This window comes from Fusarium keratoplasticum, chromosome 4, assembly GCF_025433545.1.
Source record: "Fusarium keratoplasticum isolate Fu6.1 chromosome 4, whole genome shotgun sequence".
Taxonomy (NCBI): domain Eukaryota; kingdom Fungi; phylum Ascomycota; class Sordariomycetes; order Hypocreales; family Nectriaceae; genus Fusarium; species Fusarium keratoplasticum.
In genome coordinates, this window is record NC_070532.1 from 2,935,554 (window position 1) to 2,960,499 (window position 24,946).

The 24,946-nt window shown below is 55.4% G+C and overlaps 5 protein-coding genes and 1 pseudogene across 6 annotated transcripts, besides 1 other annotated feature; 3 read left to right on the plus strand and 3 right to left on the minus strand.

Moving 5' to 3' along the window:
* Positions 1-780: 780 nt before the first annotated feature.
* Positions 781-4,338, plus strand: NCS57_00597100 (annotated as a pseudogene). Its single transcript has 3 exons — positions 781-1,139; positions 1,198-2,938; positions 2,986-4,338.
* Positions 781-4,338: a sequence feature.
* A 467-nt stretch (positions 4,339-4,805) lies between these two features.
* On the minus strand, positions 4,806-6,124 carry NCS57_00597200 (uncharacterized protein; the record flags this gene model as incomplete). Its single annotated transcript, XM_053055876.1, has 3 exons — positions 4,806-5,341; positions 5,394-5,946; positions 6,005-6,124. 3 exons carry the CDS (start codon positions 6,122-6,124, stop codon positions 4,806-4,808), a joined length of 1,209 nt encoding a protein of 402 aa, XP_052914831.1.
* Positions 6,125-7,419: 1,295 nt separating this feature from the next.
* Positions 7,420-12,620, minus strand: NCS57_00597300 (uncharacterized protein; the record flags this gene model as incomplete). Its single annotated transcript, XM_053055877.1, has 6 exons — positions 7,420-8,870; positions 8,926-9,325; positions 9,375-11,202; positions 11,268-11,751; positions 11,822-12,443; positions 12,606-12,620. The coding sequence occupies 6 exons, from the start codon at positions 12,618-12,620 to the stop codon at positions 7,420-7,422; spliced, it is 4,800 nt and encodes a 1,599-aa protein (XP_052914832.1).
* A 4,188-nt stretch (positions 12,621-16,808) lies between these two features.
* On the plus strand, positions 16,809-20,200 carry NCS57_00597400 (uncharacterized protein; the record flags this gene model as incomplete). The annotated part of the gene is made up of 13 exons (XM_053055878.1): positions 16,809-17,298; positions 17,345-17,613; positions 17,672-17,854; positions 17,906-18,386; positions 18,439-18,465; positions 18,509-18,593; positions 18,638-18,865; positions 18,916-19,359; positions 19,415-19,642; positions 19,691-19,795; positions 19,844-19,928; positions 20,002-20,107; positions 20,166-20,200. 13 exons carry the CDS (start codon positions 16,809-16,811, stop codon positions 20,198-20,200), a joined length of 2,766 nt encoding a protein of 921 aa, XP_052914833.1.
* Positions 20,201-21,203: 1,003 nt separating this feature from the next.
* Positions 21,204-22,596, plus strand: NCS57_00597500 (BTB domain-containing protein; the record flags this gene model as incomplete). Its single annotated transcript, XM_053055879.1, has 3 exons — positions 21,204-21,443; positions 21,501-21,681; positions 21,740-22,596. The coding sequence occupies 3 exons, from the start codon at positions 21,204-21,206 to the stop codon at positions 22,594-22,596; spliced, it is 1,278 nt and encodes a 425-aa protein (XP_052914834.1).
* Positions 22,597-22,828: 232 nt separating this feature from the next.
* Positions 22,829-24,259, minus strand: NCS57_00597600 (AB hydrolase-1 domain-containing protein; the record flags this gene model as incomplete). The annotated part of the gene is made up of 1 exon (XM_053055880.1): positions 22,829-24,259. The coding sequence occupies one exon, from the start codon at positions 24,257-24,259 to the stop codon at positions 22,829-22,831; it is 1,431 nt and encodes a 476-aa protein (XP_052914835.1).
* Between the last annotated feature and the right edge of the window lie 687 nt (positions 24,260-24,946).

Below are 24,946 nucleotides of genomic sequence, written 5' to 3' on the forward strand. Positions count from 1 at the left end.
ACTCTGGGCAGGTCTCGTGAGATCTGATTTCAATTCTTCTCTCTTCACTATCCTTGAATGCTACCCTTTTTGTCGCCGTCATCCCGTCCTCGCCGTCTACCTTGGGCCGGACCCCAAGTACTATGATACGCCTTCGGCCCTATATCAGCATCCCTTTACTGTCCTGACTCTGATTTCTGTATGCGCCTCTTCAACGGCATCGATATCCCATCACGATTCAACATGAGGTATGTGCGTCTTCCATCACAGTTCACGTCTGCATCAAAGACACATCCGCCCCGCACGCCACGACGCTTTCCCCAACCCTTTGGCGCTCCAAAAGTTAGCGGGCCCGCTCCCCCAGGACAGGCATTGTCAAAGCGCTCGAGCAAGTGCCTGAACCCCCTGTACTGAAGGCGGCAATGGGTGTACCAACTGGGGCGGTGTTCTGTTCTGGGCGATTTCCCCCGCTTCTCAGCTTGGCGTGTGAGGGCAGCTTGTCAGAATAAAGCATGCATTGTGTGAAGATGTATTGGTGGCTGTGTGTCTAACCTTTATGTCTGGTGTGGCGATTGGTGGCACAGTTAAGCTGCCGCGTGTGGAAGGAAGCTTGGGAGCTCACTTGACCACTAACTGTAGCTGCGAGACGGGAGCTTAACTGAGCTTCTCGCGTCTCACATCCTTCAATCGCGCATCAACAACAACATTGAGTTCATCAATTCAACCATATAAGCATTGCTTCTTCCTCTCCGATCGCATTCAATCTTCCCTCGCAAGCGCTCATTCCAGTCCCTCACTTAGCTTGACGTCATCATCGTCAAGCGTCGCTCACCACAACTCGATAGTACCAACGATACCCCCTCCGATCATCCGCTCTCCATCCCGGCGGCCTGTCCTCGACATTCTCCTTCACCCGAAAGCCAGCAGCAGCATCAGCTCTCGGCAAGGCTTCGCCGCATCTCGAATCGATCTGCTCCTCCTGCTCCAGGTCATCCGCTCGACTTCGATACTATGGGTGGAGGCGGCGAGCTCAAGGGCTATGGCTCTTCCTACCCCGTCTTCGCCGAGCGGCCCGTCGGCGTGCCAAAGACGAGCATTCTCAAGGGCCGCATTGAACCGTTCTATAAGTCAGGACAGTACTATAAGGTGAACCTGCAGGCGTATGTCATATCTATCCTCTTTTGGCGCATGGCGGACGAACTAACTCTGGTCATGCAGGAACATGTACAATGCCAGGTACTCGGGTAAGCCTCATGTTCAACTCTCCGTCTGGGATGCACCAGATCTCTCTCGCCCGACCTTTGACGAGGCTGTGCAACACCAATTCAGAGAGACTCACACTGGTACCTCGTTCGGCCCATCATGGTCCACCCATTGGTTCAAGGTGGTGCTGCGTATCCCCGACGACATTAAGGACGAGGAGCTCATTGAGCTTCACTGGGATGCCAGCAACGAGGGTACCATTTGGACCGAGGATGGTGTCCCCATCCAGGGCCTCACTGGCAGCGGAGAGCGCATCGAATGGATCATCCCCGACTCGTTCCGCGACGGCGAGGAACACACCATCTACATTGAGATGGCTTGCAACGGCATGTTTGGAAATGCTCCTAACGGTACCACCACCATTGCACCGCCGGATCCCAACAGGCGATTCAATCTCTCCAAGGCCGACATTGTCGCCATCAACGTTCCGGCTCGCAAGCTCCATATAGATATGTGGGAACTTGGTGATGCTGCTCGGGAACTCCCCGAGAACTCGGCTGAACAGAACCATGCCCTCTCGGTCGCTATGAAGATCATCAACACCTTTGAGGTGAACAACCAGGAGTCTATCCTCAAGTGCCGCGAGATTGCCCGAGAGATCCTTGGTCCTGATGTCGACTCTCACAAGGTATACGAGGTGGGCAAGGAGCCCGTCGTCTTTGGAATTGGTCACTGTCACATCGACAGCTGCTGGCTCTGGCCTTGGGCCGAGACGAGGCGCAAGGTTGTTCGTTCCTGGACGAACCAGTGCGATCTCATGGATCGTTACCCAGAGGCTACCTTTGCCTGCTCACAGGCGCAGCAGTACAAGTGGCTCAAGCAAGATTATCCTGCAGCGTACGAACGAGTCAAGCGCAAGGTCAAGGAGGGCCAGTTCAACCCCATCGGCGGCAGCTGGGTTGAGCACGACACCAACATGCCCAGCGGCGAATCGCTTGTTCGCCAGTTCTTCTACGGTCAACGATTCTTCCAGGCCGAGTTTGGTTCCCGATGCCGAACGTTCTGGCTGCCCGACACGTTCGGATACTCGAGCCAGCTCCCTCAACTGTGCCGCTTGGCCGGTATGGATCGTTTCATGACCCAGAAGCTGAGCTGGAACAATATCAATAACTTTCCTCACACTACGTTCATGTGGGTGAGTCCCGATGGAAGTCAGGTCATTTGCCACATGCCCCCTTCTGAGACTTATACCGCCAATGCCGACTTTGGTGATTTGAAGAGAAGCATCACCAACCACAAGACCATGCGCGTCGACAGCTCATCTCTTCTTGTCTTTGGCAAGGGCGACGGTGGTGGTGGCCCTACCTGGCAGCACTTTGAGAAGCTCCGGCGATGCGCTGGCATCAGCAACACTGTTGGTGGCATTCCCAAGCTCAAGCTTGGTGCGACAGTTGATGACTTCTTTGATCGCCTCAACCACAAGGCCAGTGAGTTCCCTACCTGGTACGGCGAGCTATACTTTGAGCTTCATCGTGGCACCTACACCACTCAGGCGAACAACAAGTTCTACAACCGCAAGGCCGAGGTCCTGCTGCGAGATCTTGAGCAACTAGCCACGATTGCGTCGCTTAAGAACAAGTCGTACAAGTACCCAACAAAGGATCTGGATGACATGTGGGAGTCAGTTCTGCTCTGCCAGTTCCACGACTGTCTTCCAGGAAGCAGCATTGAGATGTGCTACGACGACTCTGATAAGGTAAGCAGTTATGTCTGGTTAAAAGGGATCTCTACTAATTTTTCTAGGTCTATGCTGAAGTCTTCGAGACTGGCAAGCGTCTGCTGAAGGAATTGTACAACTCTCTTGCCGTATCTGAGGGCGTCACCAGCTCTCTTCGTGAGTCGGTGGCCATCAACACCCTTCCTTGGCACCGAAAGGAACTTGTCGAGATCTCCAAGTCTGAGGTGGGTATTGCATGCGGCGATGGTCAGTTGTTGGCTCTCCGCACGTTTAAGACACAGGAGGACATGCCAGCTGTCACTGTCATGGAGAAGTCGCCAGATATCTTTGTCTTGCAAAACAACCAGCTTCGCGTCGTTGTCGAGGATGGTGTCATCACATCCCTTCACGACCTTGTCAATGACCGCGAGGTCATCGAGAAGGGCGGCAAGGCCAACAAGTTTGTCATCTTTGACGATATTCCACTCTATTGGCAGGCATGGGATGTAGAGGTCTACCACCTCGACGCTCGCCGACAGGTTGAATATGGCAAGACCAAGATCTTTGAGCAAAAGCCTCATCGCGTCACCTTGGTCACCGATATCAAGATCAGCAAGGACAGCTCCATCAAGTCTTACATCACCCTCTCAGCAGCCCTTGACGGACAGCCCTCTCAGGTCGACTGCTCAGCTGAAGTTGATTGGCACGAGGACTCCAAGTTCCTCAAGGTCGAATTTCCTGTCGACATTGTCAACACTGAAGCCTCGTACGAGACAGCCTTTAGCATCACCAAGAGGCCAACTCACTACAACACAAGTTGGGACATGGCCAAGTTTGAGGTGTGCTGCCACAAGTTTGCTGATCTCTCCGAGAGCAACTATGGTGTGTCGATCCTCAACGACAGCAAGTACGGGTTCGCGACGGCGGGCAAGACAATGCGTCTGTCACTCCTTCGTTCCCCCAAGGCCCCCGATGCCAATGCCGATATGGGACAACATTCCATCAGATGGGCCATTTTCCCACACAAGGGCAGTCTATCGTCGGCCACCGTCAAGGCTGCGTACGCTCTGAACAACCCCCTGAAGCCTCTTTCAGCCTCGCAGGCTACCATCAAGAGCATCTCTGGTGCACCCATCAAACTGGTGAACACTGATGAATCTGATTCACTTGTTCTGGACACCATCAAGCGAGGACATGACGACGCAGATGTCAGCCGCGACGAGGGTCTGCACTTCGGCCGAGGCCGGAGCATCATTTGCCGTGTATACGAGTCTCTGGGTGGGCGCAGTCGCGGCATCATCCAGACGTCGTTTGACGTCAAGCGGGTCACCAAGACCAATATCCTGGAAGATGAATTGGAAGAGATCCAGCACTCCGACGGCAAGATACCCATTGAGTTGCGGCCATTCGAGGTTGCAACCTACAAGCTCGAGTTGTAGGACGACGATGAGTTTGAGTGCAATTGCCCGACCTCAAGCATTCCCGTGTTTTTCGGTATTTGATTGTGCTGTTTTGAATAAAGTTAGTTAAGTTAGCTGCGGTTTACTGCTGAGTTGGGGGTTATGCTGGAGGTGCTAGGAGTCTCTGGTAGAGTATCAAGACAGATTGACAAGGATACAATGCCGAGACGGTCTAGGATGGATACAAAGGACAAAAAACAGAGCAAAACTTGATTGAGCAGCAATAAATGCATCTATGATTCCAATTCCCTAAACGCCATTTCCTTGATAATCACCTAGCAGGTAAGTAAATATGGTGGCCGAGCTAAGAATAGACAAGACTCGATCAAATCGACAAGGCCAATCACTCAACAGTGGGAGAAGTATCCTATCCTACAGTCTCCCTATCGCCGACTCCTCCTCCTCCAGCCATTAGATCCCAGATGAAAAGAGACAAACAGAGCTGTTTAATGAGAATCATCGGGGAGCTCCTCAATGACGGTCTGTACCATATCAATGAGCTCATTGATATCAGGCCTCTCAGCTGGCTCGACACGCAAGCACTTCCTCACCACCTCACGGATGGGCTCGCTGATCTCGATGGCGGGCGCTTGTGGTTGCTGCTGCTGCTGCTGGGGTCGCATGCTGTTGTTGCGCTTAACGCCGGCGGGACCCTCATCAGGGAAACGCCAGTCACCACCAAGGACGCACAGGGAGAGCGTGCCGCCAGTCTCGTCGGAGCGCATCTCGAAGGGGGACTTGCCAACGAGGCAGGCGTAGAGGGTGCAGCCAAGAGACCAGATGTCGACCTTTGTGTCGATGACGGTGCCCGTCTGGACGTCAAAGAGCTCCGGAGCGCGGTAGGGCATGGTCGAGTGCTCGGCGGCCGTGTCTTGAATCTGGAGGGCGAGGGACTGTGATGTTACGGGGATCGGGGATGGCGCCACGGAGCCGAGATCCATGAGGATGGGGGTTGAGCCGGCATCGTCGATCATGATGTTTCCTTCAGGGCGGGTTAGCATAGGCGACAGTTTTGGCTTGTCTGCGGCACGTACCTGGCTTAATATCACGGTGGGCATAGTGCTGAATTGACCTGCCCCCGCTTACTTGGTTCTCACCCTCAAGCAGACCTCTCTCCTGCTCGCCCTCCTCTTCTTCCTCAGTCCGCTTGCCCCTCGTGTTATTCCTCTCATCCCGGTGCAGCTGATCCTCCTCGTGGCCCATATCCATGCGCTCGACGGCGGGCCTGTAGTCGTGCATGGCGCGCAGGGCCTTGCAGACGCCGAGGAAGAGCAGCATGAGGCGGCGCTCAGGGAAGCGATCGTGGTTGACGAGGTTGGCGTTGATCATGTCCTGGAGGTTGCCGCGCTTGTAGTACGGCAGCAGGACGTAGACAGTCTTTGTCGTCTCATCTGCGCCGCGTTCCGTGGCAACCGAGTGGTCGACGGCCGAGATGATGGTCGGGACATGTGAGAAGAGGCGATAGGCGTCCACCTCGCGCATAGCCTGCTGCACCGATTCGGCGCCAAAGGGACATCGGATCTTCTTGAGAGCAAAGAGCTCGTGGGTCGACGTGTCTTCGACGAGGTAGACGTATGAGAAACCGCCCTGTACATAGAGTCAGCGCTGATGCAGAGAATGCGCAGAACGTCTAGCTACTACTCACCTCTCCCAAGAGCCTTAGGATCTTAAAGCTTCGGTTGTTGATCTTGAGATTGGGGTTTCCGGGGAAGCAGTTGAGACAGTTCCCGAACGAATAGAAGAGGTCGAGAAGGACTTGCGCCATGGTGGATGGCTGCGCAGTGTAGATATCCGAGCTTGTGAGTGTTGCAATAAATTATCGCCTCTGCCCTTTAGAGTGCGTTCGGCGGGTTGAGGCTCCCTAGGTCGAAGGAATGGGGGCGGAATCGGTCAATCGGGATGGTATGGATCGCCAGGAACAGCCGCAAGGTAGCTATCGTGTCGCAATTGAGTGGGCTATCAACAGAATAGGTACAGGTAATGTCGGGAAGGAATTTGTCGCTGCGCCTATGGTAAATCAAAGAAGGGAACCCGCGTCGGCGAGATGACGACGGAAAGAGACTAGTGTTGGACAAGCAAAGCAGAAAGGCAAGATGGACGGCCAAAGTGGTCGAGATGGATGTTGTTTCGGCTGACGTTGGAGGTTGGATGGAAAGCTGATGCAGGCCTGGACAGGTCCAGAAGCTAAGCCACTGAAGGAGGCCAGCTCAGCCCCAAGTACTTAGGCCGAGCGCCACGATTAACCCGCCCCGGGAATGGGAATCACAGGGCAGGCGCGCAGGCGGCAGGTACCAGCTGCCAGGCGCGCACCTACCCAGCTAACGTTAGCGAGCGGGCTGGCATGGGAAGTTCCAAGCACTCCGCCCGCTGCCCTGCCCTGCGAGTAAGAGCACCTCACCTACGGTACGTACCGTTCCCCCCAGGGAGTGCCGCGGGACGGTGCCTTCCCTTCCCTCTCCCGACCACGCGGGCATCCACCCACATGAACGGAAACGGCCCTTTATTGGCTCATCTCGGAGGTCCACATATCTCCGGAGAAAGTGGGGCTACTGTATCTTCCCCTTTTCGTCTGCTACTGAAGCTCACTCCTCACTCACTCACAATCTTACAACCTCAGTATATGCAAAAGACCACACTAAAAAGTGTCTTAAAACATTTCATTGTGTCGTCTATAAGCTAACTCCCTCCCGCAAGTGCTTTTCACGGTCTCTTACACAGTCATAAAAGAACAGGTTTCCCTTCCTCCCCTCTTATATATATCCTCCCAGTTCTCCATAGTTTCCTTGTCCAACTCGCCATCGCGCCCAGCTTGCAATTGAATACCACCCAAAAAATAACGTCCACAACACTGATTCCCTGGGTAAATATTTATACGCCTCGTAAGTAATGCATGTCTACGCGAGGGTTTACAAAAAGAAAGAGTACAAGAAGAAAAGCGCAGACGACTCCTTGCTTCATAAAAGATAACTGCCGTTGTTGAAAGCAAAAAACTCCTGTTCATGCCAGATAGCCCCACGCAGGGCTTCTGAGCCATCATGGCTTAAACCTTCTGGATCCACCTCACGATAGTAGGTTTCGCAATGAAGGACTAGCACTTGCTCCATTCATCGGTCGGCTCTCCGGTTGCCGCTGGCTGATTGAACCCGCCGATCCTGGAGGCTCGTGTGGTGGAGGAAGCCCACTTCGAGAACCGGGCGGGCTCGCATGAGGCGCTGAGAATGGTGTTCTCTGCGGATGTAGGCCATGAGCAAATCCGTCATTCCTCGGCGGCGGAGGCGGGGGCGCTCCATTGCTCATGTTTGGCGGCGGTAGATGTGCCGGGGGACCGTGGTGTCCATGGGACTGGTACGGATGCACATATCGCGATGGCGGCGCCGGTCCGTTGAGTCTTCGAGGAGACGGGGGAAGTCCATTGACATAGGGCGGTGACCCGTGGTGGTTTACGGGCAGCGGTGCAGGAGGCGGAGGACCCGACAGCGGTGGGGGTCGCAGGGACGAGAGGTGCGGCGGGTTGTGAAGGGGGGGAGGTCCTCCATTGAGATGCCGAGGAGGCGATCCGTGCTGGCTTCCAGGTCGGGCTCCCCAGTCGTTAAATGAGGTTCTCGGCGGCGGTGGAGCCGGGTATCCGTGGGGAGCTGGTGGTGGCCGGGCCCCAAGAGCATGGTCTGCGACATGAGCTGGAGCCTGCATTGGAGGAGGCGCTGTCTGAGGGGGGACATGAGACGGCCAGGCGTAAGTAGCAGGGTGCGGTTCTCGGTGGCCGGGCATGGCTTGTGGCGGGCTGTGTAGAGGGTTGACGGCCGCTGGCACACTGGGCTCTCGCGCTGGTGCTGGTGCTGGAGCTGGCGCTGGCGCTGGCGGAAGTGCCATCTCCACCATTGGAGGAGATCGCCGCGGCGCATGTGGCTTCGCGGTCCGCTGGGCCTTGCGGCACTTGTGACATTGGAATCGCCTCTGTTCCACAAACTTCTGTGCCTCACTTCCAAGAGTGCCATAGTGCCCATTGGTGAGTTCGCGCTCTTGAGAATTGTCAATTGGCCACCACTTGGGGCTGACATCGATGCCGCAGGTGATGCAGACCTTCTCTCCCGGTTGTCTGGCGTCCAAGGCGACGTCCTCAGTCTCCCCACTGCGCTGCTGGCTCCATCCGCCTGCAGGAATATTCGTCGTTGACGACCGCCGTAGCCCAGGTTGAGTCGTTGTTCCCGTCATTTTGGCTGCAGTCGTCATCAGATTGGCCTTGCGGACGGTACCCGTCAATGTGAGATCGGCCTGTTTAAAGTTTTGGACGTAGAGCTGCAGAGCATTGAGCCCCGACTCGTTGACAATATCGTGCATACGATGAACCGTCGTCTTCGCTGGAGCATGGTCCTTGCACCAAACGGTCGCCGACATTGTGCCACTCTCTCCGCCGATTGTCACAGTCGTGACTTGGTCCCGACGGGAACTTTTCACGGGAGTAATGTCGAAGCCGAGAACGTGTCCCTGCTGCCGTGCGCATTCCACATGCACTAACATGTCTGGTTAGCATGGATGCCATCTGCTTGCTGCACGTAGAGTACTTACTTGGTATACGGCATTGATGGCACGAGACGCAAGCGCCGTCCTTTTTGTTACAAACCTGGCAAACCTCGTCGTACTTGCTCCTGGGGATTGAGGGAATCCCTTCTGAAGGCTCTAGGGCCTTAGCATTGCCAAATTTGACTTCTGGTGTCCAGACTGCGCAGGTTGCGTGAACCCAATTGTTGTCGGCGGTTCGTTTGAGAGGCTCACGAGGATTGACTGGTCGATTCATCTCCTCCTGCTTCTTGCGGTAGAACTCGGCCGCCTTTCGGGCTTTCTGGACATCCTGACGTTCCCTCTCGCGATCCTTTTCCGACATCTTCTTCTTGTGGTGTGTGAGCTTTGGTTGTTCCACAAAGTCGTACTCAGTGTAGTCAACAGGACACAGGACACACTTGTAGTGCTGCATATCACGTTAACACCCATGCGCGAATGAGCCCGGTATCACTTACTGTCGAAACCTGGGGGTTCTTGTCGTTAGCACACATATCGCAGGTCCATTTCTCAGGGTTGCGGTTATCCATGATGCCATAGCAATTGCGGTGCACAGTCAGGCGACACTCGCGACAAGACAGGCGTTGGTCGCCTTGTGGCTCCATCTGACCGCATACAGCGCAAGGTAGCACTCTGGGCTTGGGCATCTCGGGCGCTGCCGCCCTTTCCACGCTCTTGTCCTTCTTCTTCGATGCGGTAGAGCCCGCCACGCTGGCCGCGTCCGAGTGATTGTTGTCGGCATCCTTGTCTGAGGGGGCAGTCTTGAGCTTCTTGCGCGGCGGTTCTTGTCCATTGGTCGTCGAAGTAGTTGTCGAGGGAGTCGGCGCCCGTTCAGGTGTCATCATGCCCAAGTCTTTGGCAGCCTGCAGCTCCTTGAGCAGCTCTTCATCCTGCTTGCGCTTCCAGGCACGACCACCAGACTGAGCCACCTTCTTGGCCACCTCTTCCATGTCCTCCCATCGAATGGCATATCTGCGCCAAAGCTCCGCACATCGGCGGCATAGAGCCACAACGCGCTCGCCGCCCTTGTCCTTGTTCGCGTTCTTCGAGCCGTTCTCATTGACGAGTCCGGGAATCGGGTTTGGTGCACGTCGCCAGCTGCGTGAGTTCGTCGTAGAGCAGAACTGACACACGAAACCACGCTTCTTCTGGTTCGCTTTCTCCGCATCGAAAGCCGAGTCGTCGTCATTGTCTGCAACATCGTCGGCGAGCTTGCTAGCAGCAGCCTCGGCCCGTTTGGCCTCCTTCTTGCCCTTTCGGCCCGACATGTTGGCCAAAACCTGTTTACCACGCTCGGATTTCTTCCAGGTATAGTAGAAACGAGTGACCATGCCAAAAGGCATGGTTTTGACATGCCTCTTGACAAGGTACAGTTCAGATCCGTACTTGACGACTGCCTCCTCAAACCTCTTCAATTCTGTTGGGGTCAATTCGGGTTCCTTGAATGCCGCCTTTTCTGTCTCGGGGACAAGTTTGATTGCACGTTTTGTGTCGTAATCGGTGCGGAACAGGGTGTTTGCGGCAACGTCCTCGAGGTTGGTTGATCGTTCCGGTAGTCCGAGTCCCTTGGCCATCGCCTTGGCCTTCTCCATATACGCGTTAATTTCGTCGCTAGAAATGACATCTTCTGAAGGGGGCATCCAAAGTCGCTTTGACGTGCACTTGGGATCATCCTCGTCATGATCCTCGCCTCGGACGGTATAGCCAGGAGGCATGTCCTGAATCCACTTCGGTCGCTTTCCGCGCCAGGCCTTGTCAGCTTCTAGAGCGGCCTGTGCCTCCTTCGACTTGGTATCCTTCTTGCCATTTTTCTTGGTCTCAGGCGGCTTGACATACTCCACAGGCTTTCCGGGCCATGGCAGAACATTGGCCTGGTGGCGTGGGCCAATTCGTGTGCTTGCGCGAGGGTAGATTCTGTCGTCGTAATCGAGGGCATCCTCGGGTTTGCAGTGCATGCCCAAGTATCTATAAGGCCAAAGGCTTGCCTGGTAGATCTGTTCGGCAGTTCCCTCGTGGGGTCCATGGTTGTCCTCGTCGGGGCTAGTGCGGCCTGTGTCGACTCCCTGCATCTCCTCATCCTCCTCATCCAAGAAGTCGTCATCTTCGCCGTCAAAGCTGGGGTCATTGACATTAGGGGTGTTGCGAGCCTCCAGCTTCCTCTCCTGCGCGCGACTGCACGCAGCGCAAGACCAGGCGAATCCTCTCGAGGGCTTCTTGAGCAGGGGCGGCTTAACACAATTCATATGATACGTGTTTTGACACACGGCGCAGTCAACCGAATCGTTGCTGGAGGCATGAGGTCAGCCACGGGACGTGGGTGGGACGTGGGGCAGGGGGGGGGAGGTACGTACCTGGCGCAATAGCCGGTGCATCTCCTGCAGAGCTTAACGGCGCTAGTGAGCTCCTTGCCACGCCCCTGCTCAACTAGCACGTATTTCCAGCGCTCGTCGAGCACCTTTTTCACGTTGGCAGGGACGTTGACAATCGAGCGCGTGGGGATCAGGTCGTAGTTCTTCTGGATGTACCGATCATACAGCTTGTCGTACCAGAAGCTGTCGGGCGTCTTGCGGTAGGCGTCCAGGCTGGGGATCTCAGCCTTGTGGCGAATCTGACACTTGCCGCGGAGCGCAGTCAACGGGCTGATGTCTGAGTGCATCGTCGCAAACACATAGCGCGTGTCCGGGGCCTTTCGCCCAATGTCCTTTGGCCGGTAGTACCAGTTGATGCGGATTGCGTCCACGGGCTTGCTCGTGTCATTCTGCGCGTGGAGGAACTCCATGATGCGGCCCAGGTAATATGGTTCTCCTGGTGGCTCGCAGACAAGGTACACATGATCTGCATCACCGGGTTAGCCACGCTCTGTCCGATTTTACGGTGGACCTCGGAGGGGGGGAAAGCATGTTACCATTTGCTTCCAGCACCGTGCCATCGTCGGCCACCATCCGCCCGTCGACGGGTCGTGCCTTGCAGTCGTCAAAAGTCAACATGTTGGTTTCGGGCCACGAAATGCCCGTGGTCGGTCCAGAGGCCGTCGTCGCCTTCTTGGACGATCCATTAGCGGAGGCGCCTTGGCCGGTGGACCCTGCCGACTGGTTTGCGGCCTTGCGCTTTCGTGTAGGCTGCGAAGGTCCCGTTGAGTGAGTGGTGGTGGACGCATTGCTTGAAGCGCCTGTCTGCTGCTCCTTGGAGGCATTCGCAGATTGCCCGGCTTTGGCCTCGTCCGTGCCAGCCTTACGTGAATTGGCACCGCCACGAGGCGGCGCATCACCGTTCGCGGCGGCACTGGCCTGTCGCGACGACTTTTTGGAGTCGTGGTCCTTCTTGTCGTGATAGTAGTCGTAGACATCAGTGTCGATGTCCTTGTCCTCAGCGTAGTTGGGGCGCGAGGTGCCCGTCCTGTTACGAGAGCGAGTCCCGTAGGGTGACGCTGTGTCTGTGCCAGCGTCCTTGGCCGCACCATCAGAACCTGATTGAGTGGTCATCGGGTCGGCCACGGAGTGAGCTTCAGGGTCTGAAGCTTTGGAGTCCTGGGTGATGAGTTAGAGAATGGGTCCAATCGCGACCGCGCTGGCACAGCTCGCCGCTTGAGTGAGAGAGAGCGAGGTGTGAGAGTCGAGGCGAGTAAAAAAAAAATGATGGGTAAGAGTGTATCAAGTGAATGGACTTCAAAGATAAAGAGAGGAACTCACATTTTGTTGTGCCATGACCTCCAGCAGAAAATCACTTGCGCAACAATGAGATGAAGTGAATCGCGTATGGAGGCATGCCCGGAGGTGATGGGTTGGCGGAGGAGGATGCGAGGATAGAAAAGGCGCGAGAGAGATGCCGAGATTCGCCTCTAGGCGAGGGGAAGTATAAAGAGGCCACAGAGACAAGTCCCGAGTATAAAGAATAGAGATGGAGGCTCAACCAAAGTAAGAATTGCCCACCGTGATGGAGTGGAAGCAAGGTTGAAAGAGGAAGAGATGATTCCCAGGCGCCGGGAGCAGAAACGTTTGGCACTCCAAGAGCCCTGGCCAGCCCGTCGATGCATGGATCCTGGCCCACACTCTACTAAAGGAGCACGGGGGCGGTGTTAGCATGAACCCTCGAGGTAGCGCCAGGTAGCCGCTATCACGGCTGATGCGGCCTGTTTGCCTCTCCCACCAAGCCTGTCACCCCAACACGGTGGCTTGCACCCCCAGCACGATGTTCGTGACCAGGTGTCTACATGGCACCCTAGTGCTACCTCAGTCTCCACGGGGGCCCATCTGGGACTCGCAGCACGACGGGATCTCAACCCAACTCTGAGCGTGTCCACGGGTCCACGGGTCCTCCCACAAGAGCAGACCATGCCGGGGAGAGGACCACTACAGAGCCGGTCACCACCAGACCGGGCCTGCCTCCATGGACGATACGGCCGGTTTGTTTTTTGGTGGGAAGATTCCGTGGCCGACCAAGATCTCGCGATGCCGGCCGAGGTCGTCGCAGCGCGGCCAAGCATGGGCCATACCTAGAGGACAACAACAATCTCTACTCACCAAAACCCCAATGGATGGGTGTAAGGCGATCTCGAGCATGTCCGTCGACAAGGGGAACGGGACACGTACGAAATATGGCCGGGCTGTCCTCTCGTCTCGTCTCGCTTGCTTGCTTGCCCTCCGCTCCTAATCAAGTGCGTTTTGCCCCATCGTCTCTCTGGCCGCCGATGCTCAAAGACGAACGTGCTTCTTTCTGGGGGCAACCTAGCGGTGCCTGCTTGGGCTGGTCAGCCATGGATATAAGCCCTCCCTCTCGATTCGACAACCTTTCGGCTCCGCCATCCATGATAGTTCCCCCCATGCCCGTGCCATGCCGAGTTCGTCATGCGCCGTTTAACCCAGATCGACGGCCATGATGGCTTCTACGCACCATGCTTCTCTGGTTTGTATCGCTGCTGCAGTCAATCACTCGCGCTGGTCGGCAAGAGATTTCGCCCAGAGGAGCAGGCATGAAACCTGTCAAAAATGTGAGCTTAGACAAGGAGCATGGGGCAGCAGCGCCAAGTCATCCGTCGCCATCTCGCACACCCTTGCACGCCCTCCCTCGACTCAATCATTGTCAACGGAGTCGTCGCTATCAAGCCCCGTACCTCCATTGTGTGCTTGTGCTCCTGCTTCAGGGCGACAGGGAGCCGGGCGTCTTCCATAGGTCCCATCACCTAGGTATGTTTCCCGACAAGCGATAGCGGTTGCGCCCTCTCACTCTCGTTTTGCCAGGAGACGGGACTGAGATGACGTTAATATACAACGCCCACGTCCTTTCTTTCCTTCTCTCTTGCTGCCTCTCCCCCATCCTCTCTCTCCATCCATTCTCTTCCCAAGACCCTTGTCGTCATCCCGGCATTTTTCCCCCTACCAACTAACACAGAGTCACAGGCAATGACGAGCAAAGGCACACCACCCCCCAGAAGCCATGGTCGCAGATCATCTCATCATGCCTCAATTCCGGTACCTTGAATGCACGGCACGCGGTGAAAGGAGCCTTTCCAACAGCCCGTACTCACCAAACAGGTCCGAAATGTCGCTCTCCATCTGCATCATTACCTCGACACGCATCAACAATCACCAATATTGTCGAGTTTTTTAAGCTGCAAGCAAGGAAGGGCTGGCATTATAGACAGCGAACCATTACCGACGGCATGGGGCCAATCTGTTAGGGTCCGCCTACCGTAGCACTAGGCGTTTCCCCTCAAGCATCCGTGGACCCAGGCCAGATCCAGACTCGAGAGCCGGCCAATTTCGCGCCAGAAAAACGGATGTGCGGTGATGATGTTGAGATCCTCGTGGAAGCTGACGGAGGCAGTCGGTAATAGGGCTAAGGATTGAGCTGGCGTAGTAAAGAGCCAGCTCCACCGGCGTGGCCGGGGCTCCGGTTGGATGGGTGCCCCCGAGGCCCTGGCTTCCACTTCCATTGCCTGCAGTCAGTGTGAGTGTGAGTGTGAGTGAGTGGTGACCAGCCATCCATGGCCGGTACGTATCCAATCCATCCATCCACTGCATCGATGGAGTCCACCTCATCTTGGGGGACTTCGTTAGAAGCCACCAAGACATGCCGCCCGCCCTAGCAGATAAACGCAGCACTTGTCCGCCTTGACTTGACTGAGAGCCCGTCAATCCATCCCTATCAGGTCCCCGTCCGTCCTGCTCTTCTCCCACGCTGGCGCTCTTCCCTCTCTGGAAAAGCCTGGCGTGGCCCCAGGGTGGATGGATGGAGGGTGGCATGCAACTGGGCTTGAAGCCGCCCCCGCCCCTCCCCCCTGTTCGGACAGGCTTTTTCTGGACCACAACCATTTCGTACCATGGCCCGCCTGGGAATGTCTCAACTCCCTCGCTGTCGCAATCTACCAGACGTTGGCAGAGGCGACCGCAAAGATCAGCTAGGCCTTGTCGACACGAACGTTTCATTTGTCCTGTCGAATCCGCCCTCTGTAGCACATGCCAGTCATTTTAGCCGGCTGCCTGAGCCAGGGCCTAAGCTTGCTCGCCAGAGAACAGCCGAGATACTTGGATGAGGCTCTTGAATGCCTTCCCTTCCCCGGGGGAGGGACAGAGCGTACGGTAAGTAGTTTGTTCGACCACTAACCCAGTATGGGTGGCCCAAGTTCGTGAGATTGGGTCAATTGCATTTAAATCACACAACCATTATGCCACTCGGGCATGGATCATGGTCAGGACAAGCGACGGCGGGCATGTCTCGGGGATGGTGGATGGCCCAGCGATCAGCCGATCCGATGGTAGAGTAGGCGCCGAGACGCGTGCATCTGGCATCTCGCTGCTGCCAACTCTACTGTACAGCACGATTTCATCAACAACAACAACAAGAGGGGAGCGGGAGCCCTTTGGCTTGGGCCAGGGCTGCAGAGAATGCTGCACTACGCTGTGGTCTGCATGGTGTTGTCGTCGAATCAAGATTCAATGGATCGAAATGGCACCCCCAAAACCCCGCCCCTCAAAAAACGTGAAGGGTCGTGGGGCTAGGAGGGAGGTATGGAAGCCAGCAGGTACTTGATTCTAGCGCAGTTGATGGGCGACGACGACATTTCGATTCGGCAAAGCATGAGTATCTCGGTCCAATCTGGAGTGCAAGGTATATTCTGCATTAATATCTCAGAGGAATGAATTTTGGCAATTTTTTTGGTCGTGAGACAGAAGCCCATTCCCTTGGTCGTCTAAAAGTGACTTAAGCACGACGTTGTAGGGACAAGCATGACGCCGCATGGCTGGGACGCCGCCCGCGAGGTACCAAGGAACAAGGCACTGCGTCGGCAAACCACAACTAAAGGACAACGGGGAAGCGAGTCGCTTTGTGGACGGTTTCGGGATTTGCATAATATTCCCGCAGCTCAGTAAGCAGGTCAGCCAATCCTACAGCCTGATCAAGAGTCTTCAGCGAAGTCTCACCGACCTAACAAATACGCAATGGATGCGAGGGCGCTACCGACGAGGAACACGACCGAAGAGACAGGTTTATGCTGGGCGGTCGGAGAGAACCGCACAGGGTTCATTCCCGGCAGCAGGCCAATCACGGCGCCATATCTTGCCGCGGGGCACCACTCAGCCAGAGCCCTGCAAATCGGCTGCAGCTTGTCGTGTGGTGTCAGGAACGCCCCGCGTTTGAGTGGCTCTTGCCTTCAAGCGCACCTGCCCAGGCCGCAAACCTGTCCTCCCTTGACCACCTGTCGCCCACGTGACATCGCGTTTCTGCCTGTCTTTCCTGACACGCCTGGACGCGCGTGTCACGTCACCTTTTCAAGGAGGATATTTCTTTGATGTCGGAGTAGCTGGAGATGTTTGTGGCCGTTGTCCATTCCTTTTTCTTGATTTCTTGTTTTCGTTTGCTTTCATTGTCCTTGGCTTGTCTTGTTGCTCACGATGAAAAGTATACGAGGGTTGATGCACACAACTAGTGTTGAAGCTGCCCATGATCGAAAGACAACATTCGCTACCACATCAGTTGTCGGACATAAGAGAAGCCTATCCAACACCGGAGATGATCACAATCCTCGACCATCCGCATCTCGGTCCACTGTCCAATTCCAGCGAGCCATCAGTCTACCCAGTGCTCCTCCCAGAATCTCTCCTAGTCGCATTGTGAACCTCGATGAGCGAGTGGGACCCTCTGAGTATTCCCAACGGAGATCGATAGCTGCGACTCCTACAGCCTCTCACGACCCCGAGTTGGCTTTGAACCACCCGACATATGGCCTACCGCGGCATTTGGTGGACAATTTTGCTTCTCTTGGCATTAAGCAAATATATCCATGGCAAAAATCTTGTCTCAAAGGGCCTGGCCTCTTGACAGGAGAGAAAAATCTCGTCTATTGCGCCCCCACCGGTGGCGGCAAGTCGTTGGTTGCTGATGGTGAGTTGAATGCTGGAAATGAAGGGCGGAAACTAAATGGTGGCAGTACTTATGCTCAAGAGGATATTGGAAGAAAAGGGCACAAAGGCACTTCTTGTTCTGCCTTATGTGGCTCTCGTTCAAGAGAAAGTTCGATGGCTTCGAAGCGTGGTACAGGGATTGCGGCTTGCCACGGAAACGGTCATTGACGACGATAAGCGCATCTGGCGTCGACGAGCAGACGAAGGTACGGTCCGTGTCGTCGGCTTCTTTGGGGGTGGAAAAGTCCGAGCAACATGGGCAGATTTTGACATTGGCGTCTGTACCCTGGAAAAGGTCGGTCACCCCCAGGCCTGCGCTTCCCGGTGCTTGGAAATGGTTAACAATGAACCAGGCGAATGCGCTTGTAAACACCGCAATTGATGATTGCTCCATCACCAAGCTTCGAGCAGTTGTGCTTGACGAGTTGCACATGGTTGACGATGAGCACAGAGGATATCTTCTGGAGCTCGTGGCTTCCAAGTTGCTGAGTCTCGAGCAGCCTATCCAAATCATCGGCATGAGCGCCACACTTCCGGTACGTAACTACATCTGCAACCAAGGTAGCTTCATTAACACTTCCCGGCAGAATATGGACTTGATGGCTCAGTGGTTGGACGGACATTGCTATGAAACTCGCTACCGACCTGTTCCTATCGAGGAGCATCTAGTATATGACGGAAACGTCTATCCCGCGGGTTCTACCAGCAGTCTCATAAGGACCGCAGCACAGCTAAATAACCGGCCCACCCAAACACAGTCGCTCACCAAACCTATCAGGCGGGTTGAGCCATCGACGCACAAGGAACTTCGGGATCCGGTTCTCAATGCAGTCGTCACGCTCGCTTGTGAGACTGCAACTTCTGGCTTTGGTGCCCTCGTGTTTGCTGGCAGCCGTGGCATGTGCGAGTCGGATGCTCGATGGATCAGTCGTGCGATGCCTCCTCCAAATGAGCTCCGCCCCGAAGTTGTCGATAGGAGAATGGATCTGTTGGGCGAGCTTCGAAGTTTAAATACCGGCATTGACCCAGTGCTAGAGGAGACGGTGCTATATGGAGTCGCATTTCATCGTATGTCATAGATCTGTTTTCGCTCATAAGCCTTATTTGCTAACATGATCAGATGTGAGAACCCCAAACAACAAAGGGAGTCAAAGTGTTTCTGACAAAACAGGCCGGTCTAACAACTGAAGAGAGGGATCTCATTGCAGCGGGATATGATGATGGGGTTCTTCTCGTCTGTGTCGCCACTTGTAGCCTTGCGGCTGGGATCAATCTGTTAGTTCCCCTCACTGGCTTCAATGATTCACTAACGGTTCCAGGCCTGCAAGAAGAGTAATTCTTCACAACTGCCGAATGGGGCGCGAGTTTGTTGGGCCATCCATGCTCAGGCAGATGCGCGGGCGTGCTGGAAGGCAAGGCAAGGCGCCTATCGGGGAGACATATTTGTGTTGTCGAGAAAACGACCTTGAGCAGGTTGTAGAGCTCATGAATGCCGAGCTGCCCCCAGTCACGAGCTGCCTCAACACTGAAAACCGTCGCATCCAGCGGTAAGTGCTGTGCTCGGATATCCGTGCGCCCATTCACTGACAGGAGGCAGTGCACTGTTAGAGGTCGTCTCCATCCGCCTAGCAACGAGCCATGAATCCATCCATGACTATTTCTCTAAATCACTGCTGAGCCATACTCATTCAGGCAAATTTGTCAACGAGTGCATCACCTCAAGCTTGGAAGAGATAGAGCGAATGGGTTTCGTGGAGCGTGATTCTTTTTCGATGCTTACTGCAACGCAACTTGGCAAAGCCATTGTGGCATCAGCAATTGACCCCGATGACGGCATCTTCGTCCACAAGGAGCTCAGCCGAGCGCTTCAGGCGTTTGTCATGGATGGGGAGATGCATGTGCTCTACACATTTACGCCAGTTCAGGAATTCGGCATCACGGTAAATTGGCAGGTATTTCGAAATGAGATGGAGGGTCTCGACGAAAGTGGTTTGCGGGTACTGCGACTCTTGGGGATCAAGCCCACCACGATCCTTAGATTGTGAGTCGAATTGCATGGATCCCATACAGCTTCACATACTAACTATAGCGACAAGGGCTCAAGGTGCTACCCTCCGAGAAGTTACTCCAGAGGAGAAACAATTAGCTCGTGTCCATCGCCGTTTCTATCTTGCTCTCCAACTGCGAGACCTCTGCAATGAGGTACCGATACACCTGGTGGCACGCAAATACGACGTGCCTCGCGGGACTGTCCAGAACCTTTCGCAGACGTGTCAAGGCTTCGCTGCCGGGATGATCAAGTTTTGCGAGCAAATGGGATGGGGGTAGGTGTCTCGCAAACTGAATCAAGCTGCACAACTGACCAAGCCCAGTGTCATGGCCGCAGCCCTGGACCACTTCTCAGACAGACTTATTGCTGGCGCAAGAGCTGACCTGTTGGCACTGGCCAAGATCCCCTTTATCAAGAGTCGTACAGCGTAAGTGGGCTTCCCCCTTGGGAAGAAGCTGACGTTAACGAGGCACAGTCGTGTATTTTGGGAGAATGGATTTCGAACTGTCGCTACGATCGCCAACGCAGATCCAGCGGAATTACTCCCCGTGTTAATGCAGGTGAGGAAATCAAATCCAGCTTGGACCGATGATTCAATGCTCAGACTTCTAACCTTGACTTTGAACCTGGCAGGCCCAGCCAAACAAGATTCGACTGAAGGGGAATGACAACGACAAGTACGAAGAAAAACTGATGGTCAAGGCAAAGGTGATATCAGATGCTGCCAACAAGACCTGGAGTAAGTGGCCATTCTGCCTGCTTGGCTCTGCAGTGATACTGACTGTTGCACTTTGAAGGGCTCCAGATGCAGGCTGAACTGGAGGAAGAGTAGGCTCCTCTTAGTGGATCGGTGTCTCTTGGTCTACCTAAGGTATGACGGCGATCCTATTGCCTTCCCGCAGCATGTCGATTCTTCCCTTGTTCGCATGAACGAATCAAGATACACTCGATGATGAGATGAATAAACTTTACCAAAGCCCAGGCAACCAATTGTGGGACCTGTTGATTGCGCCGGTCGCGGGTAGAGTCACAGCGAAGAAAGCCAGGCCTCAGGCAAATGGGTCGTTTGGATGCAGCGTGTGATGGCATGCAGCACAGTGGATGGGCCGGGCTGGCAGCTCGGGCGGCGGAATGAGGCGCGGGCCTCAGATGTGCGTGAAGGCTCACGTCACCGAGCATGGATGGAACATCCGACACCGAAAGGGAACCGTTGTACGCGAGACGGAGACGGAGACGGAGACGCGATCTTCGGTATTGCAAGTCCCTCGGGACCCAGGCGTGGCCACCTACAGTACAATACCCACGGTATCCAAGATGATTGCTGTCCAGTACATGGATCCTTGGCGAGTGTCAGGACGGGCACACGATGCGGTCAGTAGCCAGGCGGCCACGCCCGGGCTGGCTGCATATTGCCTTTGCGGATCTACCAATGCGGTATGCGCATAAATTGTCTGGTCGCCTTGTACGGGTGCACAAGGTTGTAGGCGTCGGCGCCATACTTGTTCTGCGCAAAACGGCAGATAGAGGTTGGGGGCTGCGCCTCGCCATTGGCAAGTCGCCAAGCACCCACATGTTTGACATGTCGTTGGTTGGTGTGCTCACGGCGCGTGTGTGTGGTTGTGCTGGTGCGCCTTGGTGCGTATGTGAGCAGCGAAGGCCTGCCTACCTACAGGCAGATACTGCTGCTGTACTATTTCTGTTCGGCCAGCGTTCCGGCCGGTTCTTACTTGTAAAGCCTTCTTTCCGCGCTCGCGGTCCCTCACGCGCTCACCTGGATCTGGACTGGATATACCTCCACTTGATTCGATTCATCGTCGTGGAATCGAATCGCCAGGATGGCCCGAGCCACTGAAGCCGGTGGCACAACCGTGACGGTCCATACCCTGGCCGAAGCCATGAGTGCGCCTTCGGGCCCGCCCAATGTCGTCGTGCTCGAGAGAGACTACCAAGAAGATAATGAGAAGAAGCTCCCCAGTGCATCCGAGGATCTCTGGATCAGCTCCGTGGATGGGCGGTATTCGTCCCCGCCTGTACCAGTTCGGGTCGGGCCCTTGAATAATATCCAGACATTCTACGTGTGTCCATGACCCAGCAGCAGATGTGACAGAGGAGGCGAGCTAATAAATCCCCAGATTCACAAAGATATCCTCACCCGGGCTGAGTGGTTTCGGAAGGCTCTTTGCGGCGAATTCAGGGAAGCTGAGGAGCAAGTCATTGACCTGCCCGAAGAGGACCCTGCGATATTTCACTTCCTAGTCGCTTTCCTATACGAGGGTCGCTTCGAACCTATCCGGCCAGCAGCGAGTGCCCTAGGTGAGTAAGACAGGTTCGCTGTTCATTGTCTGGTGTGGATAAGCTGACGCTATCTCAGAACCAAGGATCGACAAGGGAAAAGGCGTCGAAGTAGCCCCAGAACCAGCAGAGGCCTCAGACTCAGGTTCGTCTGACAATTCCTCTGGCTCAGAACGGAGTTCAGGTAGCCCAGGGCCGGGGTGGAGATATCGTCGCCGACGGCGTGTGCAGCTTAGACAAGCCGCCGCGGACCGGAGCCAGGAGAAACAACCCGGTGTTCATCGACCTGGGTGCGGTTGTCCTCGATGCCTCGCCAGACGGGATTTCGCCATGTGCTGGCACTGTGGTGCTCGTCGGTTCCCTGGTGAAAATGGAGGGCATAGAGTCCAGGCTCCTGGGCGGCATCCGCCGCCAGTGCCCTACCGACCAGTCCAGGCCGGCCCGCCGCCTTTGCAAGACCATCCCGTGCGTATCCAGGGCGAGGACTTACGGACATGGCTTCTGGCTTACGAGCTCAACCTTGACGTCTACATATGTGCCAACCGCTTCCTCATGGACGACTTTCGCAAGGCCGTGATGCGCTCATGTGTCGATATGCTAGAGACGGCAGGGGCAGATGCCGCACAGACGGAGGTTCTGCAATTGACAAAAAAGCTATACAACGGCGTACCCGAGATCGACCCCTTGCTCAAGATGGTGCTGGCACGAGTGGGTTTCCTCCAACCCCTGCTGTGGAAACGAGCGCCAGAGGAAACAAGCGAGTTTCTGGTTAGCAACCCAGAGCTAGCTGCTGCGATACTGAGGGAAACAGTCATGAGGCACGATGCCATCTCGGGGGTGGCGGTCTTTCCCTCGATGGAACACGCAGGGGAAATGGGGAATACAGCATATGAGAATGAAAGGCAGCATCTGGAGAGGACGATACCCTACTATTAGCATAACAGGATGGAGGGCAAATAGCAGCAGGATTTATGAGAGGAACTTGGCATCGTTACGGCATGGGTGGTGTTCGGCTCAGGTATCAAGAGGGGGGAAGACTGTGCCCGGCAGTCAGCAGCACTGCTGTTTTGTCTAGACCCGTGGGATTTTGTATCTATCAGGTCGCTACATGGATGCATATTATGATGACTCCCCTCCCTTTGTACGTCAGCAGCAGCATATCCCATCTCTAGTCGAGGACGTCGTCCCTCAGGCTAAACAGTTGTTGCAGGACCTCCTCTGCCTTGGCTCTCAGGGCAGAGTGGTACATGACGTTTGTCTCGAACGTCTTGGCCTTGACCAGCTTGGCCACGTCTCGAGCGAAATCGTAGTCGACGTACATATCCTCGACATAGGATGCGGCATAGACGGGGACCTTGTTCTGGCGGAGTTTCTCCTGGTCGTATAGCGCAGGCCAGTCGTCACGGTTCGCCAACAGCTCAGCCTCCTCGCGCAGGGCTTGCAGCTCCGGGTATGTCTCAAAGAAGAATGGGAAGATCATCTCGCCCGAAAAGTACAGCGGGCCGGTTGTCGAGGCAGAAGAGAAGTCTGGGTCAAGCCAGGGGAACGATTCAAGGGTCTTGCCGACACGGTGAGCCGACCAGCGAGAAGCCGAGCCGGGACCGTCGCAATAGATGGCCTCGTGGATGATGGCGTAGATGATGTTGGTGTCGAAGGGATTCCAGCCCTCTAGTGGCACCAGGGATGCCCTTGTAAAGAATCCGAACTGATCAAGAGAGGACTTGAGGTGCAAAATAGCCGAATGGACGTTGTCAAAACCCCCATGGCCGCCAAAGGCAAGACCCATTGTCAAGAGGCGAGGAACAGTGAGTGAGCCACCAGAGGGTAGAGGAACGCCTCCATCTTTACTCTCGATGTATTTGGCGATCTGACGAACGGCTTCGACGTCCTCGGGGAATTTAGCATAATACTGCTCATTACGCTCCACCACTCGTCGGAACGTCGCCTCATAGACCTGATCAGGGCTCTTGCCAACAGGAGCAAGACCACCAGTGAGGAAGACCTCCCTAAGGCCCTCCGGATGCATGGAGAGGTAAGACAGTGCGACGAAGCCTCCGTACGACTGTCCAAAGATGGACCAGGGCTGCTTCGGCGCCGACCATGAGGCGGTCAGACACTTACGGACGGCCTCACAATCACGAACCGTGTTGTCCTGACGCATGAGGCCGAGATACCGCGCCCGGCCCTCGAGGCCGCCAGGCACGAGTTTGAGCATCTCGGCACTCACCGGGGTGCTCAACCCGACGCCACGGTGGTCAAGCAAGAGGACCTGATACCCCTTTGCGAGGGCGGGGCGGGTGAGAGGATGGTCCTGAGGTTCTCGGTTGCCAAAGCCAGGTCCCCCCTCGAGATAGACCATGTAAGGCTTTGGCGCATCACCAGCAGTGGTGTCGTCCTCGTCATCCTCGGGTGGGAAGATGGGAGCCTCGTGCTTGCGAACGCGGCGGGCAAAGAGCGTGATGGAGGGTCCCTCAAGGTCTGTGTAGTCGAGGGGCACCTGGAAGAACAACTCGGTGACGCTCAGCTGGCCGGGAAGGACATGGGAGGTGCTGCTGATGAGCTTGGCCGGGGGAATGGTGAGGACATCGGGGCCAGGCATGATGGGCGGTGTATTTGAGACGGGTGTTGTTAGCAGGGTGACGCCGAGATGGTTGATGGTGGGGTTTGGCGGTTGAAGCTCGCTATCTGAAGCTGCTGTAGTGGGTGCAGGAGGTCGGACACGGTGAGACCTCCGCAACTGAGCCCCGATCAAGGCGTCTTTTGTACAGCTCTGGGCCAGTTACTGCCAATTGACTGCCAATGTGATGTGCTGGCAGTGCGCAGTGTTTATCTACAATCTGCAGGTGGTATGTCGCTGTTGCTGCTGTATCAGCGCTGTTTGTGCCCACTCTGGAGAGCCACCTGCAGCATCACTTGCAGGCTGACTATCGAGAGGTAGCCATTTCTGGGTAGCCAACGGGCGAAAGAGTATTTGACGGTACGGTAGGAACATGTTATTCGCTATCAACAACCTGGTTAGATCTGAAAAGTCAAGTTGCTGCCAGATGGTGGGCATGTACAGGGTAGCAAGGTCACAATGACCACCGCTACAAGGGTTCAGATGACAGCCTCCAGGTCGAAGCGTCAATACCTATTCGGAAATCTGACATGAGATGAAAGCAAAGGCAGGCATAACAATCACAACAAGGTATCATACTGTACTGACGCCTGCTCATCCGTCCCTTTACTCGAGAAGGGCACGTTTCCTGACAAGTGACTGACTGAGCGTCCCTCGGCTCGGGGTATT